The sequence below is a fragment of the Ochotona curzoniae genome, unplaced genomic scaffold (assembly GCF_017591425.1).
Source record: "Ochotona curzoniae isolate NIBS_2020 unplaced genomic scaffold, NIBS_Ocur_1.0 scaffold_461, whole genome shotgun sequence".
NCBI lineage: Eukaryota > Metazoa > Chordata > Mammalia > Lagomorpha > Ochotonidae > Ochotona > Ochotona curzoniae.
Window position 1 is genome coordinate 11,249,896 of NW_024467120.1, and position 12,413 is coordinate 11,262,308.

Here is a 12,413-nt window from a genome sequence, read left to right on the forward strand (position 1 = left end):
CCAGTGTTGCTTTTGGAATAAAATTATGGTTCTGTTTTCCTAATCTGCTGTAGTTTATTTCTCCCTGTGATGCTTGACTCTAACCTGTGTCTCAGCACATTTCCTGAGGAGTGGGTCTTGGGGTACAGCAGGTTAGGCTGCTTTGGGCCACCCAAACCCCGTATTACAGTGGCAGTTTGAGTCCCAGCTACTTGCTTCTTCTGGCTCAACTACTAGGGTTCCAACTACCAGTGTCAAAAGACCAGGGTGGAATTCCAGTTTGCTGGCTTCAACTTGATCTGATCTGCTAGTGGTGGAAGATTCTCTGTCTCTCTTTGCTTTTCATATACATAAAGTAAATAAAAAAAAATAAATAAAATGCCTGAGGCTGGGTACTTATAAAGAAATGTCTTCCAGCATATGATTTTTTCTGGTGGGGGGGCACCACTTTGAAATCACAACTCCTACCTTCTCATTCTTAATGCAACAATGTCCTGGCAAAAAAAGTGTGCCTTAATTTTCCTCTTATTTTTAATAGCTAACCTCCACCCTCTTTATCACTGAAATAGTGTGTGCCGCAGTTCTGCTGAAACAAAGCCAGTTTTCAAGGCAAAGGTGATCCCAGATAAAGTTTGATAATAACTCACCTTGGTGTCCAGTGTGTTCTTAATTCAGCTGTAGAAAAGCCTGAACCTGCTTTGATAGCTCTGCTCTTGCTTCACTTTTCACTGGCTAAATCAGAGTCGAGAGTGGGGAACATTTTTTCTCTCAGGGGCCATGTGGATATTTATAACATTTGCAGGCCATACAGGATGATCAACTTAAACATTAGCCTGCTATAGGATTTTTGTTTTTTTAATTTCACATCCCACCTTCAGTTGCCTTAACCAAGCCAGACCAAGTGATTTTGCAGGTCTTATAGGGCCAGCTGGCAGGCTGCATCTTCCCAACATCTCCCACCCCTCATGTAACCAGGCATGAATGCCAGCAGGCTGGTGCTGAGCCAAGATGAATTGTTTCAGATCGCCAAATTCTGTCATATCATTTTAGTTGAGAATGCCTTTGTCAGCAGAGTCAGCCGTGAATTAAGGACTTTTAGAGTAACAGTACTTAATTTCCGGTGCTTTCAGATCTTGTACTGTTTGAGATCTTGTACATTTATATGGAGTTTGAAGGAATTCATAACACCCAATAGCACTGGGCTGTAATTGATTATGCTTCAATTGGAAAACTTAAAAAAGCAATAGGGGGAGTATTTTCAGTGCCTGTGTTAGATGTTTGCACATGTATGTCTTGGTGTGTATTTGATGTTTTTCTCAGAATAGAACAACCTGACCAGGCCAGTTGAGGCTCTGACACATTTAACTTGGAATCCATCCCATCAGAAAGCAGAAATAATGATGTTCACTGTCTTCTAGTATCTACAGGGTGACTCTAGTTCATGAGCATGACAAAGAAGATACACAGAAAGGCTACTTGAGCACTTTTAAGTCATTGAGGAAGGATTCAAGTGTGCACAATATCATGTATAGACTGAGTATCCCCAACTGGGAAAATCCAAATGCACCCCAGTCCAAAACTTTGCAAATGCCACCATGATGTTGCAAGTAGGAAATTTCACATCACAAAAACTTGTTTCAGACACACAATTGTTTCAAAATTTTTACATAGAAATCCCTTCAGACTATGCATATACAACATATATGAGAGTTAACTGAACTGTGTGTTTAGATTTGGGTCTCATTCTCAATGTATCTCATTATGCATATGCAGATTTTCTAAAATCTGGAGAAAAAATTTCCATATCTGAAACCTTGTTTGAGCCTGTCAGACAAGGGACACGCTTCACCCTGTTCCACTTTGCCTACTTTGCCACTATGGCTGCTCCGGGGGTGAAGTTACCATGTGCTCACCTCTCTCCAACCATAGCCACTTTCTCTCCCTTGGAAGGACCAAGGCGAGGAATTTTTTCAAGGTCAAAAAGCCCTGGGTGCCTTGGTGCCCTGCCACCTTTGCCTTGCCCTCCTCACCTGCCTGTCACACCAGCATGGCCTTGTCCACGTTCTCCGTTCCTTCTTTTCCCCTTTTTTCTGGCACTCGTGCCTGAGGAACCTGCAGCCTGCAGCTGACACTTCCCTCTCCCTGTGGCTCTGCCCTGGACTGCTGGGGACTGCAGCCGATGTCCTTGCTGCCACTGAGCAGTCATGACCATTTTGTTTCTGCTGGTAGTTCTCTCTGTGTTTCTCGGCTTCCCCATCACATGCAAACAGGCATTTGATTAGTCTTTCACTTCACCTTGCCCCTGGTTTACAGTTATGCATGGCCCTTCACTTCCCTCTTGTTTAAGCTGGCCAGATTCCTGAGTGGCTCTTCAGATACCTTGGAATACTGTACCCCCACCAACTCCCCAACACCATCTCCCCAAGCCGCCAACACATACACCCAGTTTGCTATTTGGAGCCACACTGAGCATCTGCGAGGCAGAAACTTTCCTGTCTCCCTTTCAGCTGAGAAGTTTTTCTGACCCCAGGTTCGCCTCTCCTCTGCCAAAGTTCTCCTTATAATTTCCTCATGCCCTTTTAGGTTTTAGATGGCATCCCGAGCTGCACTATTCAGAAACAAAAGTGTTCTGAGTGCTGCTCCAACACTTCTGGTCCCTAGCATTGCAATTAAAGGATACACAGCCTGCATTACATACCAAAGAACGTTTCCAAATTCCTCCCACCTTCCCCCATGGAGAACCAGTGAAGTTTCCCCTCTCTGCCAGCCCCAGGGACCTGCACTTGCCTACTTTTGTAGCTGTTTTTCCCATATCATCCATTTATTTGTTAACTTGTGTTAATGCATGCTGACTTTGTGAGGGCCAGACCAACCTCTTCTGGTGGCTGTTTCTGGCACCTTAAAATGAGGTTGGGCACACTGCAGACTTTCAATAAATCTTTCTGGGTGAGTTAATGAATTCACCGACTTCATTGAGTAATTACTATGGGAGAACTATGACATCAGCAGCTGACATTTGTTGATACTTTTCCAGGTGGTACGCATTGTTCCAGTAATGTTACGGGTGGTCATTTCTGTCTTTATTGTGGCAACCCTGTGGTATTAATCTCCTTACTGTCTGTTTTAGGAATGATGAAACATAGATGTGGCAGGCTGCGTGTTTAATTCCAGTTCTGTCCTGCCTCTCTGTGTGTGTGAACAGGAACTCTTGAAGGTCCTGAGAGGAGGCAGAGAGCTGGGAGGAACTGAGCATTTCTCTGCCTCTAAAGAATTGCCATGCAGGGAAGATGGGAAAGAAAACTCCCAATACAGAAGGATCTGTTTCTAGGTGATTGTTTGTGCAGCACAGTATAGAAGTCCAGAGGAGGAGACCTATATTTTAAAATCTTTGAAAATTAGAATATTTTTATAAATTGAATCCAGTAACTCCCTGAGTAGAATACACTATTTTCTCACTAGTCTAAAAAACTCTTCATGTCACAAAAAAACTTGTTACAAAGCAACTTAGCATGCCATGTTAAATATATTTTGTTTTCAATATGAAATAAAGGCATGTCTTAGGAAGTTTCTTCATATTTTTATCTCCTCAGCACTCAGATAATGCAATTATATTTACCAACATCTAAGAAATACGCATTTTGGCTTTTTAAAATAAAAGGCCTGTCAGTTTTTATGTGGTGTTCTCTCAGCCCCATTTTGACATGTGTCGATGTTTCAAATCCTACAGGAGGATCATGAAGAAAGTCTGCATGGAGCCGTCTGAGCGCCTGGCCAGTCTCCAGGCCCTGTGGGACAGCCAGACCGTGGCTGAGCAGGGCCCCTGCGGTGAGCATGCACTTTCCAGCTGAGCTGTGAGCAGCTGGCTGGAGGTCCTCCTGCCAGGAGATTCAGTCTATTGCTAGGATGCTACTGTGAAGGTGCAATTAGTTTTCAAGGTGTAATTAGCATCGCACAGACTTCACATTGGTGCATGAAAGTCCTGTATTTAAGCTGTTTTGCTTCATGCTATGTAGTTACTATAGACCAGGGGAAACCTTCTTGATGTTCTCAGACAGAAAGAACCGTCGGCGCTGTCAACATCAGCCATATTTAAGCTTTTACATTTTATTTTAAAAACCTTTTTGCCGCAAATCCACATTTCAACGTTTCTGCTCTATGTTTTAGGTGGATTTTCTCAAATGTACGCCTGTGTCTGTGACTGGCTGGGGTTTTCATACAGGGAAGAAGTGCAGTGGGTAAGTATAAGCATGTTCTCTCTCTCTCCCATGCACATGCATACATAATATTGTGATTTGTGACTGCCTCATTTTCCTTATTTTTTCCCTGCCTTTCCTTTTGAGCTTATGACCTTCCTTGGGCCATGTAAACAGCTGCCTGTGTCATCCTTTCATTTTTTTTTAAATGTCTCTTGCTTCCTTGATCAACTCCATAACTATCAATGTGACTAATTTTGTTTCAAATAGGATGTGGATACCATTTATCTGACGCAAGACACCAGGGAGTTGAACTTACAAGACTTCAGTCATCTGGACCACAGGTAAGCTTCCGCTTGCTTCTACAGCTATTTTCAGAGCTGTAGTAACCTGTTGGCAGTTAGCAATGTATATGGTCTCTAGAGGATTCTTTCATAAGATTCTTTCCTTTTATAAGAAGGATCTCAAAACCCTTGGATTTTGTTTTCCAAGTGACATTTGAAATAGGAGTGTGTTCAGCACTGTGGGTGGCTTGTGCAGTGTGTGTGTGTGTGTGTGTGTGTGTGTGTGCGTGTGTGTATGCATACCCCACATCCACAGTGTGTAGTTAAAAAATATGCTGACTTTCACTCTTGGAAACAGTGTAATTTTTAGGTTCTCACAGAAGCCCACAAAAATCCATTTAATCTACGCTGTATATAACATATAGTTCTGTGTTACCTAATTACTGTTTAGGAGCTTTTCCTATGATGGAGTGTGATATGAAAACCTTAACAAATGACTGTTAGTCCAGAGTTTCTTTTTTTGATAGATTGAGGATTTCTTGGGGTATATGTGCATACAATAGTGAAAATCAGTTTGAGAAAATCTTCCTTGTGTAGTGGTATAAAACAGTGAACCAACTTAGAAGATTTGAGAAAGAATCTTAAGTGTGGAGCCCTTGACTTGGGAGTCTTTAGGTCAGTGTTGTCCTGAGCCAGGGCAACCTCATCTTTTCTCTCAAAAGGAGCAAAACTGTCAGATTTGCTTTATTCTCAAACCAGGACAAGCCTCGGCCCCGTCCAGGATGTCCTTTTTAGCTGTTCATCCCAGCCCATCTCCTGTTCAACCCTGTCTGCTGCTGTGTTCCAAGGTGCGAAGACAGCAACACTCCTGCGAGGAAATCTCAGTGTGTGAAACTGAGAGAGAAATCTAGCATTCCCACTGCCTTTTATTCCAATATGGATAACTGGATTATTACGGAGGATTGATATTGTTAGTACCTCTTAAAATGAGTATTTTGTACCCTTCAAATTATATTTCAAACTATTTGTTTCACTTACCTGGTAGGAGATTCAGGGTGGCAGTGGCTCCCTGAAGCGGTCTGGCCCACTGAGCTGGTGGGGAAGTGGTATCCTGGATGGCTATTCCGCTGCCTCCTCCTTATGCCGCCCGACTGCGTGGGGTTGGGAAGCAGGCTGGTCGTGGCTGTAGCGAGGACTGAAGCGCCTCCAGCCTCTGGTTCTTGAGGCTGGGTTTGCCCCCTTTTGAGGGGTGGATGGTTCTCTCCTGTTCCTGTAAGTGAAGGGACTTCCTACTGCCAGATTTAAGCAAAATATTTTTCATATCACTTCTAAAAAAGGGAAGTGAGAGAGAAAAAGGGAAAATATTTTATTGTGTATAAATCTTTTTTAAAGAGTTATTTATCTATGTTGGAAAGGCAGAACAGATTTAATGAAGAGAGGGAGGGACAGATCTTTCATGTGCTGGCTCACTTCTGAAATGGCCACAAAGACCAGAGCTGAGCTGAAGGCAGGAGCCAGGAGATTCTTCCAGGTTTCCAGGTACAGGGTCCCAAGTCTTTGGGCCATCCTCGATTGCTTTCATAGGCTATAAGCAGAGAGGTGAATAGGGTGTGGGACAGCCAGAACTGCAACTGGCATCCATAATGTGGGATCCTTGTGCTTGCAAGGTAAGGATTTACTGAGGCCTTGTTTCAGAATTTTTTTAATAAGACAAAAAAAAAAAAAAGACACATGGAGTAATATGGGAGTATATAGGCCTGAGGCGTAAGGATTCAGTTGTTTATAAAGATGGTGGATCTTTTGTTTATGTGGGTCAAAACTATTGGTAGTTACCATATTAGAAATTAAAATTGGAAAATAGAATTAGACATGTTTATCATTTTCAAAATAGCATTGATGGAGACTACCAGGCGCTTTGTAATGAAAGATTAGTTTTTCAAAAACAAAAGTATATCAGCATGAAGTGTAGTACTGGTTTTCTTTTTTGCAGATCTCTTTTTTGCAGTTAGGAAAGACAGTGTTTTTCGTAGCCTTTTTACGTAATTTGTCAGTATTCTTTGCTTTTTGACTTCACTCAGCAAGAGGTGCTTTTTTTAAAGATGAGTTAGATAGTCGATGCTAAATCTTATCAGTAAGCCTTTTGGCAATTTATTACACTAAAATCCATTTGGTATATCTTGTACTTTGAGTGGGTTTAACCAGATTATGATATTGTAGTATTTAGAAAATGTTGAAAATACATGACTTCCAAATACTTTAAAGTACAAGAAGAAACAAAATTTAACTGTTTCTGTTGGAAAAAAAAAAAATAAAGGACTGCCCCACTATGAAGCACTGATAGTGGATGAAAGTTTCTTCCAATTTAAGTTTTTGGTTTAGATACGCAATTTTGGGAGTGACGTTCCTAAAATGACTAAGCTCACTTCTTACATTTTAGAGCAAGTGTCTGCCAAATCCCAGATCAGGTTGGATATCAGATATCTGTGATCTTACTCATAGGGTCATGCTAAAAAAGAAGTTAGTTCTGCTTATGACTTCAAGTATTAATGCAAGTGTTTCACCTAGAGACTGTTCTCACTTTGGCACATAGAGGATACATGTTGCATGTACTCCCCATTTTGTGACATAGGATATTAGAAGGCATGTACTCAAGAGCTGAGGTTTTGTAAATGAATAATGTTTAATGCTTCACCAAGGACATTGCAGTTTGTTTTAATGTGCTTACTTGTGGGTGTGTGACAGTGAGGATTCCAGCTAAGGATTGTCTGGTTCCTCACCTGGGGAATTTTCAATGCGGTCATCAGCACTGTGCTAAGGTGGCAGACTGGAATCATCTCCTTTTCTTGCTTGACAAAGGGGTTAGAAGGAGGACTCTAGACTCTACAACAAGTATAGGAAAGGTTTTTCTGGAAAATGATCTGATGGTACATATTTTAGAATTGGAATGATAGGACTCTGCCCTAGCAGTGTGAAGACAGCTGTAAATAATGTGTAAAAGAGTGGGTGAGGCTGTGTCCCACTTCTGTATTTGCACAGAAGAGGTTGTAGGTGGTAGTTTTTAGTCCTACTTGAGATCAGTAGCCTCTAATGTGGGAATAATGTATCCAAAGGGAAGTATAAGAAAAAATTAGCCCTTAGTATCAGCCTGTGGTTTGGGTCAGAAAAATTCAGAAAAATAATGGTGTCTGTACTTAATATGTGTGATTTTTTTTCCTTGTCATCATTCCCCAAACAATAGAGTAGAACAAGTATTTATATAGCATTTACATTGTGTTAAATATTATAAGTAATTTGAAGAAAAGTATAACGGAGGGTGTGTAGGTTGTGTGCAAATATGACTAGATTTTTAAATAAGAGGTTTTAGCATCTGTGGATCTTGATATCTATAGGGAGTCTTAAAGTGTTAAAATATTGGGTGACCAACTGTTTTATAACTTCTATTTGTATTTATTATTAACTTGTTTGAAAATATTTCTTATTATATCTCATTTTTTTAATTGTAGCTTTTAGAGATAGCCAAATTTGTTGTTGTTGTTGTTTTAAAATAGGAGGTTGTTTTTCAAATATTTTTACAACACTTGGCTATAAAATCAGGCTCCCTGATCTTGGTAAAATCTCTCCTGCTGATTTCTAAGTGTTTAAACTTACCCTCAGATCTCTCTATCTCTCTTTTTTAAAATTTGAATTAGAGGGAAAGATTTTTCCATTCACTGGTTCACTCTTAATGGCTGCGACAGCCAGGTCCAGCCCAGGCTGAAGCTGGGAATTGGGATCCAGGAGTTTTCTTTTGGGTTTCTCAAGTAGATGACAGAGGTACAAGTCCTTGGGCCAGCTTCCACTGCTTGCTAGGACATTAGGGCGGATCTAGTCTGGGAGCGAAACAACCAGTACAAGTTGGAGTCCATATGGGATGCTGGTGGCACAGGCAGAAGTTTAACCCAGTATTCCATAACACCAGCCCTAAGAGTTCTGCCATCAACACCTTCATCTTTAGGGTTGATTCCCTCATTTTTGTGGGTTTAACTTTTCCCTGTGATCATTACTATTAAAATTAGAGCCAGTCTTTGTATAAAAAGACTGTGTTCCTGTAAGATGGCCCATGTGTTAACTTAGTTAGCCTTTTATCACTGTAACAAATAGCTGAGAGGAGCTACTTAGGAAGGAAGTTTAATGATTTGTGGTTTTGGAGGGTCCCACTCTGAAATTGGGCAGCCATATTAGTGTGGCAAGGGTGGAAGAACAATTACAAGGCAGGCCAAGAAGCAGAGGGAGAAGAACTGGGCCATACCTTACTTATATAAACAACCCGCTCACAGGAGCTACCTTCCAGTCCCAACACTGTGGTGCCATGGGTTAAGCCACTGCTTCCCATGCTGACATACCATATCAGAGTTCTCCACTTTCAATCCAGCTTCCTACTACTGCACCTGGAAAGGCAGTGCAAGATCCAAGTACTTAGGCTCCCTCCCATGTGGGAAATCCAGATAAAGTTCATGGCTCTTGGCAGTAGGCTGGCTGAGTCCTTGCTGTTGCAGCCATTTGGGAGGTGACTCTGTGGGGAGAGGATTTTCTCTCTCTCTCCCTCTCTCTATATCACTCTCTATTCCGATAAGTAATGAATTAAATCTTAGAGATGAACTACCTTTAAGGGTGCTCGCTCAGTAGGCTCAGCACCTCCCACTAGACTTACTCCCCAGACACTGTGTTTGTTGTGTAAGGCATGAAAACTTTGAAGAACACGCAAACTATTATCAAAAGCATTTCAGCCTGTATTAATATTTGCTAATCATGCTATAGCAGATGACAGTTGATAGACATTTCTATGCTGTAGAAGTCTGAGTAAGCTTATTCTCAAAGGAGCCAGCGCCTACTTAAATGGTCTAGTTTGTCTGGAAGGGCTGATTGAGGCATAATTGGAGTGCGATACGGGTCATTCTGTAAGTTAGAGATGTTTTACAGAAAGTCGTGCCTTTCTCATTTAGATATGACTCATACAGAAAAAGACAGAAGAATTAGACAGATTGGAGGTGCGATAGCAGATGCTAAATGGGCTTTAACAGTGACCTCTGTATTGAACTGGAGTTTGTTACCAACCATGGGTGATCATTCTCTTGTGATGATTGATCATTCTCCTATGATACATGATCTTTCCCCCATGACAATCAATTCCTTAGCTGTTTGGATATAATTCATATATAGGTGAGCAACACTGTTTAGTGTTTACATTTATTGGAGGGTCATTGTAGGTGCATGTGTGTGTAACAGGTCTATGAATAGGGAAGGCCAAGCATTCAGCCTTCTCCACGTGTATAAAGATGGGAGAATCAGGAATGTGACATCGGGGACTCCAACACCCAGGAAAGATGGTTCTAGAAGGATTAGATATGGCTATTATAAGATAATGCTTTTGTCACTGCTGTTGTTGTAGAGACCCTACGAATAATGTGACTTACTGACTTGCTGTTCTTCCAAGTTAGGCTCAATACTAAAATAATCAGAATCTTTCCATCATGTGATGCCCAAGGACCTCCTGAGTTAGGAGCCTGGGAAGCGTAAGCCCTACACTGAACCTGTGTCAGCTGCTCAGTGTGCTGTCCTGGTTCCCTGTTTCTGACTATTCTGTTGCCCCATTAAAACCTGTAAGATCTCCCTAAGTACTTCAAGGTAGATTTTTAAGCATTGTGGATGCTGTGCTTTTTAATGTTGTTGTTTTTGCTCTTTCAAGTTCTGGCTCTGTGGGAACTGACTGTAGGATTAGGCCTCCTCTGATCACTTAGTCAGTGCAGGTCAGGATGGCAGTGGTTCTGCCAGATGCATCCAGTCATTCCCTGTACAAGAGCAATAATCACCAAGTCCTTGGAAAATTACCTACTCCAATGTTATTGATAGGTTCCAAAATTACATCTAAGTATATTCCAGCAGTTTGGTATGGTTTAGATATCACTGGGTCAAAGATGGAGACAGGCTTTTTGTTGTATATTTCTCCTGGGGTCCCCCAGTGGTCCATGTGTGAGGTGGCGTGTCAAGACTGTGATTACACTGTAAATGGGGGAGACAGGGAATGATGAAGGTGGAAGCAGTGGTGCTGAGGAGAACAGAAAGCTGTAGGTGCATTGATTGTTCTTGTTCCTGTTTTTAAGAGGCGCCCATCTCGTCAATCATCCAGAAGCTCAGTGCCGTGCGTTGCTGAGTTTCCACATGGCCGGTGAGAGCCCAGCCACCAGGCTCATGCTTCTGTATTGTCATATTTCTATCAAGGCCAACGTTTTGAGCGTGAGCTTCCTGGGCAGGGCTCTTAAGTGTGGACTGTGTTGTCCTGAGGGCATGGATGTAATTCTTTGCTATTCTAAGCTCCATCAGTTTATTTGTGCTCTCATTTAAGATGGAAGAAGTGGTGTTTGGAAGTTGGCACTCAGTTGTGTGCACTGTTGCCTTTTCTTTCTATTCCTGGATTTTTTTCTTTTTTAAGATTTATTTTTGTTTTTATTGAAAGGCTGATTTACAGAGAAAAGGAGAGACAGGAAAGATCTTTGTGTGCTGCCTCACTCCCCAAGTGGCCACAATGGTTGAAGCTGGGCTGATCTGAAGCCAGGAACCCAAGCACTTCTTCTGGGTCTTCCATGTGGGTGCAGGGTTCCAGTGCTTTGAGCCATTCCCTACTGCTTTCCCTACAAGCAGGCAGCTGGATGGGAAGTAGAGCATCTGGGACACGAACTGGCACCCATATGGCACCTGTAAGGAATGATGGTGCATACATGGTGAGGATTTAGCCTTTGGGCCTTTGTGCTGGACCCTATTGCTGGATTTCTTTCTTTTGTCTTTTCTTTTCTTTTCTTTTCTTTTCTTTTCTTTTCTTTTCTTTTCTTTTCTTTTCTTTTCTTTTCTTTTCTTTTCTTTTCTTTCTTTCCTTTTCTTTCTCTCTCTCTCTCTCTCCTCCCTCTCTCTCTCCTTCCTTCCTTCCTTCCTTCCTTCCTTCCTTCCTTCCTTCCTTCCTTCCTTCCTTCCTTCCTCCCTCCCTCCCTCCCTCCCTCCCTCCCTCCCTCCCTTCCTCCTTCCTCCCTCCCTTCCTTCTGTTCTTCCCTCTTCATTTATTTCATTTATTTATTTTACTTGAAAAGTCAGATACACAGAGAGGAGGAGATACAGAGAAGAAGATCTTCATTGATTCACTCCTCCGCCCCGCGAGTGCCTGCAATGGCTGGAGCTGAGCCAATCCAAAGCCAAGAACAAGAAGCCTCCTCTGAGTCTCCCATGTAGGTGCAGGGTCCAAGGCCTCAGGCCCTCCTCCACTGCTCTCCCAGGCCACCGGAAGGGAGCTGGATGGGATGTGGGGCCATTGGGATTAGAATCAGTGCCCATATGAGATCCTGGTGGATTCAAGTCAAGGACTCCAGCCACCAGTCTACCATGCTGGGCCCTGTTGCTGAATTTCTTAGGTGGTTCTATGGGACAGTGATCTGTACCTTTGGTCAGTCAAAATAGTGGCATGTCTAGATGAGTATAGCTAATAGGACTTAGACAAACTTTGTTTGCATTCATTTAATGTATTTATGCTTGTGTTTTATGCCAGCATAGCAGCACATGTTTATGATTTATAAATAAACATACATGGGGTAGAGGAATATTAAAAATATATTTTTTAGGAGTGAATGTTAAAAAAATTCATTCAGGCCTCTGGTATTGTGCTCATCAGCACATCGTTTCAGTTATTTAAACACTTTGGATTTGTTGAGTACATTCACTGATAGTTTGTTACGCAGGGCATCTCTCTCTGCTCACAGCAGTATTGTGAGGATATCTCTACTATACTGTTGAAGTTTTTGTTCGGCTTAGCTATCAAGACAAAAAAAAAGTCTAAGTTATCCCTAGAAAGGACATTAAAGAATGTCAGAGGGCACTGCAGTGGCTCACCAGGCTTGTTCCAGCAAGCATAGTCTGTCCCTCATGGCACACACAC

General features: G+C 42.1%; 1 protein-coding gene across 3 annotated transcripts in view; it reads left to right on the forward strand.

The window, feature by feature from the left end:
• The window catches only part of CARMIL1 (capping protein regulator and myosin 1 linker 1), a 318,749-nt gene that overhangs the window by 166,952 nt on the left and 139,384 nt on the right, over positions 1-12,413 (forward strand). For all 3 annotated transcript variants that reach the window (XM_040967705.1, XM_040967702.1, XM_040967704.1), the window contains exons 6-8: positions 3,707-3,804; positions 4,144-4,214; positions 4,443-4,516. In XM_040967705.1, coding sequence (XP_040823639.1) covers positions 3,707-3,804; positions 4,144-4,214; positions 4,443-4,516 — 243 coding nt within the window. The remainder of the gene's footprint in view (positions 1-3,706; positions 3,805-4,143; positions 4,215-4,442; positions 4,517-12,413) is intronic.